This window comes from Phacochoerus africanus, chromosome 16 (assembly GCF_016906955.1).
Source record: "Phacochoerus africanus isolate WHEZ1 chromosome 16, ROS_Pafr_v1, whole genome shotgun sequence".
NCBI lineage: Eukaryota > Metazoa > Chordata > Mammalia > Artiodactyla > Suidae > Phacochoerus > Phacochoerus africanus.
Genome location: NC_062559.1, coordinates 18,232,688 through 18,251,917, shown reverse-complemented (window position 1 = coordinate 18,251,917; position 19,230 = coordinate 18,232,688). Strand labels below are relative to the sequence as shown.

The 19,230-nt window shown below is 37.5% G+C and overlaps 1 protein-coding gene across 2 annotated transcripts in view; it reads right to left on the bottom strand.

The window, feature by feature from the left end:
* COPG2 (COPI coat complex subunit gamma 2) overlaps nucleotides 1-19,230 on the bottom strand; it is a 119,339-nt gene that overhangs the window by 47,047 nt on the left and 53,062 nt on the right. For both annotated transcript variants that reach the window (XM_047763525.1, XM_047763524.1), the window contains exons 10-14: nucleotides 11,568-11,701; nucleotides 10,269-10,336; nucleotides 8,012-8,200; nucleotides 2,585-2,680; nucleotides 2,052-2,295 (exon numbers count right to left, since the gene is read on the bottom strand). In XM_047763525.1, the coding sequence (XP_047619481.1) occupies nucleotides 2,052-2,295; nucleotides 2,585-2,680; nucleotides 8,012-8,200; nucleotides 10,269-10,336; nucleotides 11,568-11,701 (731 nt within the window). The remainder of the gene's footprint in view (nucleotides 1-2,051; nucleotides 2,296-2,584; nucleotides 2,681-8,011; nucleotides 8,201-10,268; nucleotides 10,337-11,567; nucleotides 11,702-19,230) is intronic.

The window sequence follows — 19,230 nt, the reverse complement described above, 5'->3', positions numbered from 1 at the left end:
TTGATCTTATTTCCTTGATCCACTTAAGCACAAATAGAAATCAACAGGCCCGAGAGAGCTCTGAATAGGAAAACCCTCCATCCAATCGGAAAAAGGATCGTATGTATTTCTTATATGAGCTATCCTCCAGTCTCTTTTTATACCACACTGATTAATTAGGCTCTGATCTCAAACAACCAGCCCCATGCATTAAAGCAAACCAAAAAAAAACCCCTCTATTACTAAAATTCATTGTATCAACAAAGACTTACTGCTCACTTACCTTCTGTCAGGAATTGTGCTAGGTGCTAGGAGTAGAAAGATGAAAGACATGGTCCCTGACCTCAAGAAGATGTGGGCAAGGCAATGGGAAAGACACCTGAGTAAAGAGGCAGTTACAACACAGCACAGTTAAGTCCATGGTCAAACCATATCCAGGACATTATGTGAGCAGAGAAAGGAACCTAAGTCAGAATTGGTGAAGAAGACAGACAAGATGCTGACACTCATTACTTGAGCTAAAGTTTGAAGAACAAGTAGAGTTAGCCAGAGGGAAAAGGCAGGAAAAGAGTATGTGAGGCAGAGAGAATAATAAGTATCAAGGCCCTCAGCCCAGAGCAGAAAATGTGGTCCAGTCCTGGAACTGGACACAGCTGAGGAAGACGGAAGCACTGGACACTGGCTGGAAAGCAGAAGCAGACAAGTAAGAGTCTAGAGGTAAACCACCACCACCACCACCACCACCACCACCACCACCACCACCACCACCACCACCAGATTATGGTTTAACCTCAAAAGTCATTATTAGCAGGTGTTAAATACAGGACGGATCTGTGTATTTGTGGCAGAGTTGCTACACTACATCTGCAGGCAGATTTTGTATGCAACGACCATTTTGGCAGCAGAGTGTAGAAAATATACTGGATATGGGTGAGACTACAAGCAGTCTGATTAGTTGGGCATCTGAAATGGATGTGAGCTTAATGCAGCACTCGGGAAAACCAAGGGAAAAAAGAGAATGAAAAACATATATTGGAGACAGAACTGACAGAACTTTGCCAACTGACAGAACTTTGCCAACTGACAGACCAGGGTTATAAAACAATAAGCTTCCAGCTTTGCTACTGAGTGGATGATATAGGTGAGGATTTCTGTTGGGGATAGTTTGAATTTTAAGCTGAATTGGAAGTGCCTTAAGAGTCAGAGACATACGGTTCAGGAAAGAGATATAACTGCAATGTCACAAGAGCTCTGAAAATGATCCCCAGGAAGAATGCATATGTTGTGAAGACAGACCCCTAAGGAAAATTAATATTCTGAGGAATGGAAGAGAAGTTCTGTAGGTAGGACTGAGGGGTGATGGAAAGATGCAGGCTACTGTGGAAACCAAGGGAAGAAAGGTTCACAAAGTGTTTAGTCAACTACATCAAACTGACCGAGAGGCGAACAAGGATAAGAATGTTAATGTGTCTACCTTGACCTTTCAACTAGCTTATAGGTAATTTTTTAAAAAATAGATTCAGAAGATTTTTAAGGGAGCGAGCAAGATCACAGTGAGTTGAAGAGAAAATGGAAAGTAAGCTGACAGAGGCAGCTAGTAATAGCTCCTTCAAGTTTACCTGACAGGGGAAGTATAGTCAGTAGTGAGAGACAAGGGATCAAAGGAGGGCTGACATTTCTAACAGGAGAGACCTGGACCTGTTCATGTGCTAAGGGGAAGAACAACTGGAGAGGAAGGAGTAAGAAGAAAAAAAAAAATTCCTCAGACCTGTTTTAAAAAGTCACCTAAAAACTATAGAGACAGACAAACTTCACAGTCATAACCACAACTCTGAAAAAATGGATGACACCATCAAATAGTCTTCTTGTCACACTGAAAGTCAAGGGATATTTTTCTCTGCTATAAGGTAGAAAGCATGGTGGGAATTCATATACAAAGAAAGAGGCATCCACATGTGGCCTAAGTGTGCTCCAAGAGCCCACCACCAAATAGGTCCAGTTTCACCATAAACCCAAGTTAAGCATTTCACAGGATCGACAGTTACATCGCCATCAATGTTCCAGTGACTCACCAGCTCGGACAGCCTCATTCTCCAGTACGACCCTATTAAAAATAAAGCGGATATACTTGGAGGGAACAGGTGTTCTGGGGCCCTCTTTGCCCAACAAGTGTAGAATCTTAGTAGCCAGAACAGTGTGTTCACAGTCCTCGATGAATTCACAAAGGTGGGCTAGACCCGCTTCTTTACTCTCAGGGTTTTCTTCCACAATGTTGATGATGCAGTCCACGATGGCCCGCTTATATTCAAAGCCCCCCTGGCAAAAGAGAAAACTGCCATTTATTCTGAGGACACTTTTTGGAGACGTGCTTATACTCCGAGGCTCACGCTGTACCACTCAAATTTCATTTCCCTTCCCTTAAGAAAGAAAGAATAGTGTTTTTTCCTCCAAATGGGAAAGCCAAAGCAGGAGGAGGACTAGTAATAAGACAGAATTAAGCAGACTATTTGAGAGGCATGCTGAGATGATAAAGAAAGCTGCTTCAGATAGCAGGGCATACAAATTTAAGGAGCAACTTCCCGTGATGAAAAAGCAGTCCACCTACATCATCTCGGAGCATGTTGGAGAGGAACGTCATCATGACGCTGTGCTTTCGAGGGTATTTCTGACAGAGCGCGCTAATTGCCTGTACAACCACCACCTGCAGAAAAACAAACAAAAAGGACATTCACCTTTATAATGACTTTCAGCTACCACCTACGGAAAAACAGAAAGGACATTCATCTCTGTAACTTTAGCTACTAGGCATACATTTCCACTTGTTTACCACAAGCTAAGAAGGCACATAGCTGACTAAAATGACAGTAATGATTTTCATGAAAGATAAGTAAAGAGACTTCAAAGGAAAATAAAAAGCAATGTAAAAATGAAGTGCATTCAAGAGACGCCATTCCTTTTCGCTCCAAGCAAATAAGCACATGAAAATTTTCAAGTGAACATAAACATAAAAAGCTTAAACAGGAGTTCCCGTCGTGGCCCAGTGGTTAACGAATCTGACTAGGAACCATGAGGTTGCGGGTTCGGTCCCTGCCCTTGCTCGGTGGGTTAACGATCCGGCGTTGCCGTGAGCTGTGGTGTAGGTTGCAGACGTGGCTCGGATCCCGCGTTGCTGTGGCTCTGGCGTAGGCCGGTGGCTACAGCTCTGATTAGACCCCTAGCCTGGGAACCTCCATATGCCGCGGGAGCGGCCCTAGAGAAGTCAAAAAGACCAAAAAAAAAAAAAACAAAAAAAACTTAAATAGACTGATTTCCACAGAAGAAGCAGACAAAGTTACCAAGGAGTTATTGCACAAAATAGTTTCTAGGAGATTTTCACCACAACTTTAAAAGTCAGTGTCAGGAAGTGAATAGGGTGTGAGATTTTACCCTACTGCCACAATTTCATGGATGCTAGAAGAAAACACAGACTCTGGATCAGAGATGAAGACAGTTATTTACTCACAGCAAAAGCAATAGCCAGGGTATGAGCATGTGGGGGTCAGTGTCCTGAGCTCCACTTGGCCCAGGACAATGCAAAAAGGGCCAAATAATACTTGAGCCTGCAGTGGTTACATTACAGGACAATTCAAGATATGGAACCTGAATGTTTTACACTGGGCAGTGAGCATGCCAGTCCTTTATTCTGAAGGGAAATGTTATTATACTGGGCAATGAGTATGTTTGCTTTTTGCTCTACAGGGAGGACTATCTGTATCTTCTAGGGCTATATGGTAACTTGCCCTTTGCTTTTCGAGGGAGATGCCTATATTGCGGCTGGAAGATGTCTTGCACTGCACAAAGGAAACAAAGCTGGTATAACAGGAAACAAAGGGGAGTTAGTGCCTAACTTGCAGGGTGTACAGAAATGCAAGAAATTTATGGAGATTGGAGAATTGTCTCCTAACAACCAGACAGTCCCAAATCTCTAGGTGTTGTTTTAGAGCATAGAAAATGAAGGAAAAACATCCACGATCTTTATAAAGCAATGCCATCTAAACCTAATAAAAGTGGTATACATGCAAAAAGAAAAATCACAGATGGAAATATTTATGAATATCGATGCAAAAATTCTAAGTGATATATTAGCTAACAGACTTTAACACGACAGCAAGAAAATAATAAGTTGGAGTTCCCCTCGTGGCTCAGTGGTTAATGAATCTGACTAGGAACCATGAGGTTGCAGGTTTGATCCCTGGTCTCGCTCAGCGGGTTAAGGATCCACCGTTGCCATGAGAGGTAGTGTAGGTCACAGACACGGCTTGGATCCTGCATTGCTGTGGCTCTGGTGTAGGCCAGCAGCTACAGCTCCAATTAGACCCCTAGCCTGGGAACCTCCATAGGCCGGGAGTTTGGCCCTAGAAAAGGCAAAAAAAAACCCACATAAAAAAAGACCAAAAAAAGAGAAAATAATAAGTTATGATGGAATGGAATGCAATGGAATGAAATGGAATGCAAACCAAGAATGCAAGAATGGTTCAACATTAGAAAATTAATATAATTCATTAATATTAATGAGTCTAAGGATAAAAATTATATGATTCTATCCATAGAGGCTAAAAAGCCTTTGATAAAATCCAATACCATTCCTAGCAGAATTCTTAAAAAATAAATTAGTAATGGATGGACACTTCTATTTTACACACACACACACACACACACCTCAATCCTATTGCCAGCATATTACTTAATAGGGAAGCCAAGAGTCATTTACATTAAGGTCAGAAACAATAAAAGGATGCTACCATCTGGACTATTATCTGGCATTATTCTGGAGACATAGCCAAAGCAATTAGATAAGAGAAAACAATCAGAAGAATAATATTTGGAAAATAGAAACAAAATTATATTTATTAACAATATGATAATATAACCTGGAAACCCTAGAGAATCTATGATAAGACCAACTCAACAAAATAATTCGTCAAAGTAGCAGACTATAAAATAAACATGCAAAAGTAGTACTCCTCATTACATAAATAAAAACTAGTTAGAAGATATGATGAGTGAAAAAAGATTTATAATGCCAATAACCACGATAAATACTTTAAAAAAGAATTTTATAAAAATTCCAAGTTAATATAAAAAATACTATAAAATATTTTTGAAAGGCACAAAAGTAGACTTGAATAAAAGATATCCCTTGTTCTTGATTGGGATACCTCAACATGATTAAGATATCTGTTCTCCCCTAACTTACAAATTTAATGTTATTCCCATAAAAATACCAATGAGATTTTCATGAAGCTAGACAAGCTAATATTAAAGTTCATAAAGTAACCATATGCCAATAAAACAGACAACCTGGAAGAAATGGACAAATTCTTAGAAAAGTACAATCCTCCGAGACTAAACCAACACAAAATAGAAAAGGTGAACGGACCGATTACAAGTACTGAAATTGAAACTATGATTAAAAAACTTCCAACAAACAGGGAGTTCCTGTCATGGCTCAGTGGTTAACAAATCCGACTAGGAATAATGAGGTTGTGGGTGCGATCCCTGGCCTTGCTCAGTGGGTTAAGGATCCAGCATTGCCGTGAGCTCTGGTGTAATATTAATGAGTCTAAGGATAAAAATCATATGATTCTATCCATAGAGGCTAAAAAGCCTTTGATAAAATCCAACACCATCTCAGACATGGCTTGGATCCCGTGTTGCTGTGGCTCTGGCATAGGCCAGCGGCTACAGCTCTGATTAGACCATTAGCCTGGGAACCTCCATATGCTGCAGGAGTGGCCCTAGAAAAGACAAAAAGCCAAAAAACCAAAAAGCCAAAAAAAAAAAAAAAACCCAAAAACTTCCAACAAAACAAAAATCCAGGACCAGACGGCTTCACAAGCAAATTCTATCAAAAATTTAGAAACGCTTTAACACCTATCCTTCTGAAACTATTCCAAAAAATTGCAAAGGAAGGAACACTCCCAAACTCATTTTATGAGGCCACCATTGTTCTGATACCAAAACCAGACAGACACCACAAGAAAAGAAAAAAGCCAATGTCATTAATGAACATAGGTGCAAAAATCCTCAACAAAAAATACTTGCAAACCGAATCCAACAAGATCAAAAATCTTATAGAAAATAGGGAAAAGGCATGAACAGACTACATTAAAAAAGATATTAAATGACCTTTAAAAATATGAAAAGATGTTTAACTTCCTTCATAATAAGAGAAATTCAAATTGAAATCACACTGAGATACCTTTCTCCACACATTGGGTTGGAAAATTTCAAAACACATTATACTCTATTGGTGGGGCCATGGGGAAACTGGCACTCTTATACATTGCTGGTAGAATTTAACATCCTCTATAAAACTACATTTTATTTACTCTCCAATCTAGCAGATAAACTTCTAGGAATTTACCCTGAGGGCACACCTCCAACATTTTGAGAAAACATATGCACAGGATTATCTACCACAGCATATTTATAATCACAAAATATTGTATACTAGCTAAATGTCCATGCATAGGAGATTCATTCAATACAGTATACCACAAAATGACGTTCATAACCTCCCAAGGTCAACATGAATACACAGGCTAAGTTTGTTTCTTAAATGTAGATAAATACAAGAAGAGAGCAAATAGGGTCAGCTATACCTCATGACTGAGAATTAAAGAAGAATGAAGAATAAAATCTTTTTACTTTAATTTTTCTAACTGAAATTTATTGTTATTTTGATTATCTCTGACACATTATCACCTATTCAACACTGCTACGGAAGTCCTAAGCATTTTAATAAGGCAAGAAAAAGAAAGGCATTTGGATTGGAAATGAAGCACAATTGTCTCCATCCACAGATAGTATGATTATTTACATAGACAATACTAAGGAATCTATAAAACAATTACTAGAACCAAAAAGGGTATTCAGCAAAAGTAAGTGAAAAAAATAAGTATTTTTATATATAATTAGCAAACAATGAAATAGAAATATTACAAAAATGGGATAGAAAAAGTATAAAAAAGACACACAAGATCTCTAAAGTAAAAGCTACAAAACACTGCCCAAAGAAATTAAAGAAGACCTAAATAAAGGGAGAGGTAGACCATATTCATGAACTGGAAGAAAAATATTACTAAATGTCAGTTCTCCCCTAACTGATTATAGATTCAACACACCCACAATCCTAGCAGGATTTGTTTTATAGAAATTACAAGCTGGTTCTAAATTTTATATGGAAATGCAAAGGAACTAGAATATTAAAACAGAAGGACAAAGTTGGAAGACCACATATTTAAGAGGTACCATAAAGCTGCATTAACCTATACAATGTGGTACTGGCATAGGATTGACAAATGTTTTATAGAATATGATATGGAGCCCAGAAATATACCTACAATTACATGGTTATCTGCTTTTTGGACAAAGAGGCCAAGGCACTCCAACAGGGAAAGAGAAGTGTTTTAAACAAATTATGCTGAATGACTAGAAATCAGTATGGGAAAAAACTGAACTTATCACACACAAATATTAGTTCAAGTTGAATCACAGACCAAAATGTAAAAGCTAAAACCATAAAAACATTTAGAATAAAACACAAGAAGGAGTTTCCACTGTGGCACAGCAGAGACGAATCTGACTGGGAACCACGAGGTTGTGGGTTTGATCCCTGGCCTCGCTCAGTGGGTTAAGGAGCCGGCATTGTCATGAGCTGTGGCATAGGTCACAGACACAGCTCGGATCTGATATTGCTGTGGCTATGGCATAGGCCAGCAGCTGTAACACCAACTGGATCCCTAGCCTGGGAACCTCCCAATGCTGCGGGTGCGGCCCTAAAAAGCAAAAAAAAAAAAAAAAAAAAAATCTTTAAGACTTGGGAATAGACAAAAGTTTTTGAGGACATGGAGAGAAATAACTGAGAAAGGAAATAATTAATAAATTAGATTTCATAAAAATTTAAAACTTCTCTTCATCCAAAAACACTGTTAAGAAAAATTGGTGGGCCAGAGACTAGGAGAAAAGATAATCATATTTCAACTCTTACCTTGAACTCATCTGAGATTTCAGACACAAAAGATGATATCTGCTTCATAAGCCTGTCCACACTGCTCTCACTTCCTGTTTTGAGGAGTGTAGTAATGGCCAGGGTAGCAATGCTTCTGTTTGAGTCTGTGATCAAGTTTTCTAAGTCCAAATTGCAGGCAGTAACAGCTGAGGGGTGCTTCATTGCCACCTTGTCCAAGGCAAGAAAAAAAGAAATTAAGTAAACTGCACTGCTAAAGACCAGAACTTTAAAAAACAAAACAAATTTTAATTAAGGTCAATGGCTTTTAAAAATCAAAATGGGACAATATAGCTTAAAAAGTAACTGTCTCAAGATGAATGTTTCCAATTAACAAGGCATGATATTATCATCTGATAAGTGATTAACTGCTAGTCATAGTATATAGCACAATGCTTTCTCTTCCTAGGTTCCTATAACCTTTATAACAACATCATAGTCTGCCTATTATTACAGTTGCCCTATTTCTCCTTATAGGACATGCATTCATGGTTATCCATTCTACTAGATGTTAAGAATCTCTTAGAATAAGACCTAGAATGATAAATACTGCTCAAAGACACTTAAATTTAATATCTTATCACTTAGAAAACACTTCTGTTTTTAAGCAGGCAAACTCCAGTCAAACTAGATGGCTCATGGTCACTAAAATATGTCTGTCATTCTCTTGATGCTTTGCTTTTGTGGATGATGTTTACCTCTTTGTCCATCCCAATATCAGTATAGAATCCCTTCCAATGCTACGATTTTGAAAACTCAGCAACATATTGGCATCAAAATTCACTTAAGAGGAAAATATGAACCAACTAATGTAAAACTAAGTCTTAATTTATTCTCCTTAGTAAGGATGGTCATATGTATAAAGCAGAAATATTAATGTGTCTAATGCATCTAACTGCTCCAGGCCCAAAGGGGTTTGTATATTATATAAGAGATAACATCATATTACCTCTCTAAAATTCATAAAATATTGAATTCTGAGATACATCCAGCCCAAAGATTACAGATGAAGGAATGTGGACCTACAGCAACTCTTTAAATTCAATTCATATTCTTTGATAAAAGCTTCTGCCATGGCTGCTCTAAACTTCTCTCTCCTATAACTATTCATACAATTAATTTAGAATTGGTCATGTGCTACATTAGACAAGTCTTCTACAATATTAAACTTTCATTAATTTTTTTTTTTTGGCTTTTTGCCTTTTCTAGGGCCGCTCCTGCAGCACATGGAGGTTCCCAGGCTAGGGGTCTGATCGGAGCTACAGCTGCTGGCCTTACACCAGAGCCTCAGCAACACGGGATCCGAGCCACGTCTGTGACTACACCACAGCTCATAGCAACGCTGGATCCTTAACCCACTGAGCGAGGCCAGGGATTGAACCCACAATCTCATGGTTCCTAGTTGGATTCGTTAACCACTGAGCCATGACAGGAACTCCTAAAATGTTTTATAGTTATTTAATCCATGCTGTGTTTCCACACTGTATCCTCTAGACTAATGCTGTCCAATGTGGCAGCCAACAACCACATGTGACTACTAAGCATTTGAAATGTGGCTATTCCCAAATTGAGGTACACTGTAAATATAAAATGTACACTGGATATCAAACACCTAGTATGAAAAAACAGAAGGTAAATATATACCTAATAATTTTATACCGATCATATGTTGATACCTTTTCTAAATACTAAGGTAAATAAAATGCATTATTAAAATTAATCTCACCATTTAAAAATGTTTTAATGTGGTTACAAACAAGATTTAAAATTACATATGTAACTCCCATAGTGTTTCTACTGGACAGTGCTGCCACAGACTAGCACTGTCCACGCGAACTTTTTCCATGAGAGAAGTGTTCTATATCTACAACGTCTGATAGTCACTAACTACAGGTGGCTACTGGGCACATGAACTGTGACTAGAAGGACTAAGAAACTGAATTTTTAATTTTATTTAATTCTAATTAATTTAAATGGGAACAGCCACTTATGATTAATGCCCATTATACTAGAGAGTATTAGCTCTTGACTATAAAGTGCTGAAACGTCAGAACTGAATCTTCAGTTGGATAATGATAAAAATGGCCATACCTAAGGCCGCAAATACAAGTGAGGTGTTACAGAAGCGAAGCCCAGTAATCAAATCTACTAACCTTGGACGGAAAGCCAAATGCTTCATATTTAAATGTTTCTCAATCAAACACAGATACAATTCAACAGTTAGCAATGGAACACCTACCTTGTTCAAGGTCCTCACAGCTGCATATCTCAAAGCTGGTTTAGGAGAACTACAGAAAAGCTGAAGAACTAGGAAAAGAAAAGGTCACTGTGACTATCGCTTATTTCATCATACAGCATATTTCTTTTTTTTCTTTTTTCTTTTGTGGCCACACCCAAGGCACATGTAAGTTCCCAGGCTAGGGATCAAATTGAGCCAGAGCTGCAACCTACACTACAGCTGCAGCAACATGGGATCCTTAGCCCACTGCACTGGACTGGGGATCAAATGGCACCTCCACAGATCATTAACCCACTGTGCCACAGGGGGAACTCCATTATAATAGCATATTTCTGAAAATATAATTCATGAGGAAATCATATTCAAAATATTCATAAGGAAATTAAATCACAGCATAAAAAATTCACATAAAAAATGTATCATCAGGAGGAGTTCCCGTCGTGGCGCAGTGGTTAACGAATCCGACTAGGAACCATGAGGTTGCGGGTTCGGTCCCTGCCCTTGCTCAGTGGGTTAACGATCCGGCGTTGCCGTGAGCTGTGGTGTAGGTTGCAGACGCGGCTCGGATCCTGCGTTGCTGTGGCTCTGGTGTAGGCTGGCAGCTACAGTTCCAACTGGACCCCTAGCCTGGGAACCTCCATATGCCACGGGAGCGGCCCAAGAAATGGCCAAAAAAAAAAAATGTATCATCAAAAATAGAAAAAGTTTTTGTTGAGCTATAAAAACTTTCAAGATAGGAAATAACGTTATTCTTTTTCCTAAAAAAATGAATATATCCATTAATATTTGAATTTCAAAAGAGTATTTATAGTTATAAGAATAAATAAGCTTTTTAATTATTAAGGAGAACTGAAAGCATTAAAATTACTTGTTTTCTAACTAAACACTTAAATGTTTTTTATATGGGGAAATGATAATTTCAGAAAAAGAAGTACAATCACCCCTCCATATCTGCAGGGGAGTGGACCTTCCAGAAACCCTGGTGGATAACAAAATCCGGAGATGCTCAAGACCCTTTTATAAAATGGCATAGTACAGTCAGCCCTTGGTATCCACAGGTTCTACATCTGAGGATTCAACCAATCATGAATCAATGTGGTTGAAGCCATGTGATGTGGAACCCAAGGATATGGAAGAACAACTAAAATTAAATGAAGGACAACTAAATTAAGTCATCCAGATATCAGAATGTAGAGGCTATATATACAGAGCTAAAGTTCAAAAATACCTACTCTGTTGACCTATGGAGTTTAAAACAAAAACATAAGAATATAAACAAAAGCCAGTTATTAAACTAACCTGAAACAGCAGGTGCCAACTCCCTTGCACTACAGTTAGGAAGATGGATGATAGCTGAAGCAGCTTCATAAATAACCATTTCATGTTTATTTCGCAAGCAGCTCTCAATGAAATCAAAGACTGGACTTTCATGGCTGACAATAAATATACAAAGGCCATAATTAGATATCAAAAAGAACAGGGGCAATGTGCATAGTGGTTAAAAGCAGACAAAAAGAGAAACACTTTTGGAATTATGAATGAAGGCTCTCTGAAAATTCACTCCTCCATAAAAGAAATGAGAATACTGGTGTAAATTTTCAAAATCAACTTTTTCGGTACTCTAGAAATTACCGGAGTTCCCGTCGAGGCTCAGTGGTTAACGAATCCAACTAGGAACCATGAGGTTGTGGGTTCGATCCCTGGCCTTGCTCAGTGGGTTAAGGATCCAGCGTTGCCATGAGCTGTGGTGTAGGTTGCAGACATGGCTTGGGTCCTGTGTTGCTGCGGCTCTGGCATAGGCCAGTGGCTACAGCTCCGATTGGACCCCTAGCCTAGGAACCTCCATGTGCTGCGGGAGCGGCCCAAGAAAAGGCAAAAAGACAAAAAAAAAGAAAGAAAGAAACAAAAAAAAAAGAAATTACCAAAGGCTTACAACAATTCTAGGAATAGTTATGCATGAGCAACAGCTAAATCTTCATAAGAACAGTAAGCTTTCTGATATTTTAACTCACTCTGTTTTATAGCTTCTCCCCAGCTTCATGCTAGTCTTAGAAACCAGTGCTTAGAACCAGACTGGTTATGAAATCCATAACTAGTAGCAATGAAGAAGGCAGATGAATTTGGACTACCATCAAAAGCCCTGTCCCCAGAGAACTGTCACTAATTGACCAGAATGTTCCTTTAGCCACATTTGTGAAGGTAATCTTTATTTCATCTGACTCAGAGGTCACTCAGTGAGGAAAGCCCTATGCCCAGGTAGTTTATCTCCTAAGAGTCAGTGGCAACTGTCTAACACTGCAGTTGCCATATAGGCAGTATTTCTAGTTGGGGCAAACAAGAGGCTGTCCAAAAAAAAAGAAAGAAAAAAAGAAAGAAAGAAAAACTTGAAAAGGAAAATCTAAGAAATGAGATGCCCATAAGGGGCTTTAATTTCTGACATATTCTTGGGGATCTAGAAAGCTAGGCAAATGCTCAGGAAAGATCTTAGACTTCTAATCTTTCACCCATGCTTGACTCTGAGTTCCTTTAAAAGTAGAAAGTGAAGGCTAAGGAGGTGTTATAAAGTGCCAGAGCATGGAAGGCATGCCCCAACACCCAAAGTGCCCACTGAAGAAAAGGTGGGAGACATGTTGGTCAAAAGCATTTAAGAGAATCTTTCAAATCATTATCTTAAGACAGAGAACCAAGCAGAGGACATAAACAACAAAGAATGAGGACTGCAGGATTAGTCCAGGAATGTTGCTAAACAAATGACAACAACAAATAGCAACAAAAACAAACTCTGAGGATGGAGAAGGGGGTAATATGATTACCAGAGTAATAAGAGTTCCTTAAATATCCAGTTTTTGACCAAAAAAAAGCTATGACATACAAAAAATAGTGAGATATGGCCCATATATTGGGAAAAAAGCAGTCAATAGAAATTATTTTTGAGGGAGCCCAGATGTTAGATTTACTATGCAAAGACTTTTAAGTCAACAATTTACATATGTTCAGAAGGGAAAAGGAAACCATGTCTAAAAAATTAAAGAGAATTAAAACGTTAAAGGCATAACAACCATGTCTCATCAAAGAGAGACTATCAATGAAGAGATAAAAATGAGCTTTTTTTTTTTTTAAAGGAATCAAATGGAAACTCTGGATTTGCAAAGAACACAACTACAATAAAGATTTCAAATCTACTTGTATAAAAAATTAAGAACCTACAATATACTGCCTACAAAAGACTCACTTTAGGGCAAAAGACACACAATTAAATAGATGGACTTAATTGATATCTACAGGACATGTCATCCAAAATAACACAGACAAATGTCATCCAAAATACACATTCTTTCAAGTGCTCATGGAACATTCTCTAGGATAAATCACATACTAGGACACAAAACAAGCCTCAACAAACTTAAGATGATAGAAGTTATTTCAAACATCTTTTCTAACCACAACAGTATAAAATTAGAAATCAACCACAGAGAGAAAAATGGGAAAAGAGGACAACCACATGGAGACTAAACAACAAAAACAAAACAAAACAAAACAATTTCCTTTTTCAATCAATTATGAAATCAAAGAGGAAATCAGAAAATACCTCAAGACAAATGACAATGAAAATACAATCTTATAAAATCTATGGGATGCAGCAAAAGTAGTTCTAAGAGGGACATTTATAGCAATACAGGCCTTTCTAAAGAAACAAGAAAAATCTCAAACAACTTACTGCATAAAATTAGAAAAAGAAGAACAAACAAAAACCAAAGTCAACAGAAGCAAGGAAATAATAAAGATCCAAGAAGAAATAAAATATAGATACCAAAATAACAACAGAACAGATCAATAAAACCAAGAGCTGGTTTTCTGAAAGGATAAATGAAAGCAAAAACCTTTAGCCAGGCTAACCAACAAGAAAGAGAAAGAACCCAAATAAACAAAAGAAATGATAGAGGATAAATAACAACTGATACTACAGAAACACACACAAAAAAAAAAAACAAAAGAAAATACTATAACAGTCCACGGTCCCAGCTTTGTTTGTTTGCTATTTGCTGTTATATGCCAACAAACTGAAAACAAACAAACAAACAAAAACAGAAGAAACAAGACAAGTTTCTAGAGACATACAGCCAGCTAGAACTGAGTCAAGAAGAAACAGATAATCTGAACAGACTCATCACTAGTGAAAGAGAATCTGTAAAAACAAACAAAAACTCCCTGCAAACAAAAGTCCAGGATGGGACGGCTTCACTGGGGAATTCTACCAAACATATAAAAATGAACTTACACCTATCCTTCTCAAATTATTCCAAAAGAGTGAAGAGATGGGAACACTCACAACATCCTATGAAGGAACCATTATGCACCCGGACATTACAAACCATACAAAGACACGATTAAAATGAAAAGAAAAAAGAAAAAATTACAGGCAATACTTCTGATGAATACAGATGCAAAAAATTCTCAAAAAAATGTTAAGCCAACCAAATCCAACAAGACATATAAACAATCATACACCATGATCAAGTTGGATTCACTCCAGGGTCACAAGGATAGTTGAACATATGCAAATCAAATCAATGCAATATACCACATCAACTAAAGAACAGACAACACCACATGATCATCTCAACAGATGGAGGAAAAGCATTTGATAAAATTCATTATCTATTCATAATAAAAATGCTCACCAAGGTGGGTATAGAGGGAATAAAAGTCAACATAATAAAAACCATTTACCAAACCCACAGCCAATAACATTCAGTGGTGAAAAGCTGAAAGCTGTCCCACTAAATTCTGGAACAAGACAAGGATGCCCACTCTAACCACTTCTATTCAACATAGTATTGGAAGTCCCAGCCACAGCAATCAGACAAGAAAGAGAAGTAGGAAGTTCCCTTGTGGAGCAGTGGGTTTTTTTCAACAGTGGCATGGTTTGATCCCTGGCCCAAGGACTTCCACATGCCACAGGTGCAGCCAAAACAGAAAGACAAAAAGAAAGAAAGGAAGGAAGGAAGGAAGAAAGAAGGAAGGAAGGACGGAAGGCAGAGAAAGAAAGAAAGAAAGAAGAGTGAAGTAAAAAGTATCCAAACTGGAAGGGTAGAGGTAGAACTTTCACTATATGCAGATTGATGTGATACTCTATATAGAAAACCCCTAAAGACTCCCTGTAAAACTATTAGAACCAATAAATGAATTCAGCAAAGTAGAAGAATATAAGATTAATATACAAAAGTCTGTTGCATTTCTTTATAGTAACAATGAAAAACCAGAAAGTTAAAAAAAAAAATTGTGTTTAAAATCACATCCAAAACAAAAAACCAAAAAAAACCTGGGAATAAGCCTAACCAAGGAGGTAAAAGACCTATACACTGAGCACTATAAAACACTGATAAAGGAAACTCAAGATGGATTAAAAGAAGTGTAACAATATCCCATGCTCTTGGATTGGAATAAGTAATATTGTTAAATTGAACATACTACCCAAACTCAATCTACAGATTTAATGCAATTTCTATCAAGTTAACCACGACATTTTTAACAGAACTAGGACAAATAATCCTAAAATTTATATGGAACCACAAAAGGCCCAGAATTGCCAAAGCAATCCTAAGGAAAAAGAACAAAGCTGGAGGTTTTGTTCCAGACTTCGGACAATACCATATAAAGCTACAGTAATCAAAACAGTGTGATACTGGCACAAAAACTGACATACAGATCAATGGAACAGAAGAGACAGCCCAGAAATAAACCCATACATCTACTGTCAATTAATCTTCAACAAAGGAGGCAAGAGTATACAATGGAGAAAGGACAGTTTCTTCAGCAAATGGTGTTGGGAAAGCTGATGAGCTACATGTTAGTCAATGAAATTAGAACACTCCATCATACCAAATACAAAAAATAAACTCAAAATGGTTTTAAAACCTCAATATAAGATGCGACACCATAAAACTCCTAGAGGAGAACATGGACAGAACATTCTCTGACGCAAATCGTAGCAATATTTTCTTAGAATGATCTCCCAAGGCAAAAGAAATAAAGGCAAAAACAAACAAACAAATAGAACCTATTTAAATTCAAAAGCTGGAGTTCCTGACACGGTGCAGTGGAAACGAATCCAACTAGGAACCATGAGGTTACAGGTTCGATCCCTGGCCTTGCTCAGTGGGTTAAGGATCCAGCATTGCTGTGAGCTGTAGTGTAGGCCACAGACGTGGCTTGGATCTGGCATTGCTGTGGCTGTGGCATAGGCCAGAAGCAACAGCTCTGATTAGACCCCTAGCCTGGGAACTTCCATATGCCGCAGGTGCGGCCCTATAAAGGCAAAAGACAAAAGACAAAAAAAAAAAAAAAAATCAAAAGCTTTCACACAGCAAATAAAACCTAAACAAAAAACACAGCCCCCCCACACACAAAAAGACAACCCACAGAATGGGAGAAAATATTTGCAAATGAAGCAACCTACAAGGAATTAATTTCAAAACTATACAAACATCTCATACAACTCAATACCAAAAAAACACAACCCAATCAAAAAATGGGCAGAAGACGTAAAAAACAGACATTTCTCCAAAGACAACATACAGATGGCCAACAGCATATGAAAAGATGCTCAACATCACTAACTAGAGAAATGCAAATCAAAACCACAATGAGGTATCATGTCACATCTGTCAGAATGGTTATCATCAAAAAGTCTACAAATAATAAATGCTGGAGAGGGTGTGGAGAAAAGGGAATCCTCCTACACTGTTGGTGGGAATGTAAATTGGTGCATTCACTATAGAAACAGTGTGGTGGTTCCTTAAAAAACTAAAAATAGAGCTACCCAGAGAGAAATTCATAGTAATATAGGCCTTCCTCAAAAAAGAAGAAAAATCTCAAATGGACAACTTAACCCACCACCTAAATGAACTAGAAAAAAACAAACAAAACCTAAAGTCAGCAGAAGGAAGGAAATCAAAGCTCAGAGGAGAAATCAATAAAATAGAGATTCAAAAAACAATAGGAAAAAAAAATCAATAAAACCAAGAGCTGGTTCTTTGAAAAGGTAAACAAAATTCACAAACCTCTCTTGGCCAGACTCTCCAAGAAGAGGAGAGAAAAAACACAAATAAACAAAATAAAAAATGAAAAAGGGGAAATCACAATGGATAGTGCAGATATACAAAAAACCATAAGAGAATACTATGAACAATTGTATGCCAATACATTTGACAACCTAGAAAAAATAGACAACTTTCTAGAGACTTACAGCCTGCCAAAACTGAATCAAGGAGAAACAAACAGATCAACTGAACAGACCGATCACTGGAAATGAAATTGAATATGTCATAAAAACACTCCCTACAAATAAAAATCCAGGACAAGATGGCTTCACAGGTGAATTCTACCAAACATACAAAGAGGAACTTACACCCATCCTCCTTAAACTTTTCCAAAAGGTTGAAAAAGAAGGAACACTCTCTAAGACATTCTGTGATGCCACCATCACCCTAATACCAAAACCAGACAAAGATACCACCAAAAAAGAAAACTATAGGCCAGTATCTTTGATGAACATAGACACAAAAACTGGCAACAAAATTTTAGCCAACCAAATCCACAACATACAAAAAAGATCATATACCACAACCAATGAAATTCATCCCAGGTGCACAAGGATGGTTCAACATATGCAAATCAATCAACACCATATACCACATTAACAAAAACCACATGATCATCTCAATAGATGCAGAAAAAGCACTTGACAAAGTCCAACATCGATTCATGATAAAAACTCTTACCAAAGTGGGTATAGAGGGAACATACCTTAACATAATAATAGCCATTTAGGACAAACCCACAGAAAATATAATACTCAATGGAGAAAAGCTGAAAGCCTTCCCACTAAAATCTGAAATAAGACAAGGATGCCCACTCTCACCACTGTTACTCAACATAATATTGGAAGTCCTAGCCACAGCAATCAGACAAACGAAAGAAATAAAAGGTATCCAGGAAGTGAAGAGGTAAAATTGTCACTGTATGCAGATGACATGATACTATATATAGAAAACCCTATGGACTCAACCCAAAAACTACTCGAACTGATCAAAAAGTTCAGCAAAGTAGCAGGATGTAAGATTAACATTCAGAAATCAGTCACATTTCTGATACTAGCAATGAAATATTAGAAAAGCAATACAAAAATACAATGCCTTTAAAAACTGCATCCCAAAAAATCAAATACCTGGGAATAAACCTGACTAAGGAGGTGAAAAACTTATATGCTAAGAACTATAAAACATTAATCAAGGAAATTAAAGAGGATTCAAAGAAATGGAAAGATATTCCATGCTCCTGGGTTGGAAAAATTAATATTGTAAAAATGGCATTACTACCCAAAGCAATCTATAGATTCAATGCAATCCCTATCAAATTACCCATCACATTTTTCACAGAACTAGAACAAACAATCTAAAAATTTATATGGAACCACAAAAGACCCAGAATTACCAAAGCAATCCTGAGGAACAAAAACCAAGCAAGACGCATAACTCTCCCAGACTTTAGGCAATATTACAAAGCCAAAGTAATCAAGACAGTGTGGTACTGGTACCAAAACAGACTTACAGCTCAAAAGCACAGAATACAGAACCCAGAAATAAACTTCGAGAAATGAGGCAAGAATATAAAGTGGGAAAAAGACAGTCTCTTCAGCAAGTATTGCTGGGAAAACTGGACAGCTGCATGTAAGTCAAGGAAGCTGGAACACACCCTCACACCATGCACAAAAATAAATTCGAAATGGCTTAAGGACTTAAATGTAAGTCAAACTCCTAGAAGAGAACACAGGCAAAACATTCTTTGATATCAACCTTACAAATGTTTTCTCAGGTCAGTCTCCCAAAGCAACAGAAACAAAAGCAAAAATAAACCTATAAGACCTAATCAAACTGACGAGCTTTTCTACAGCAAAGGA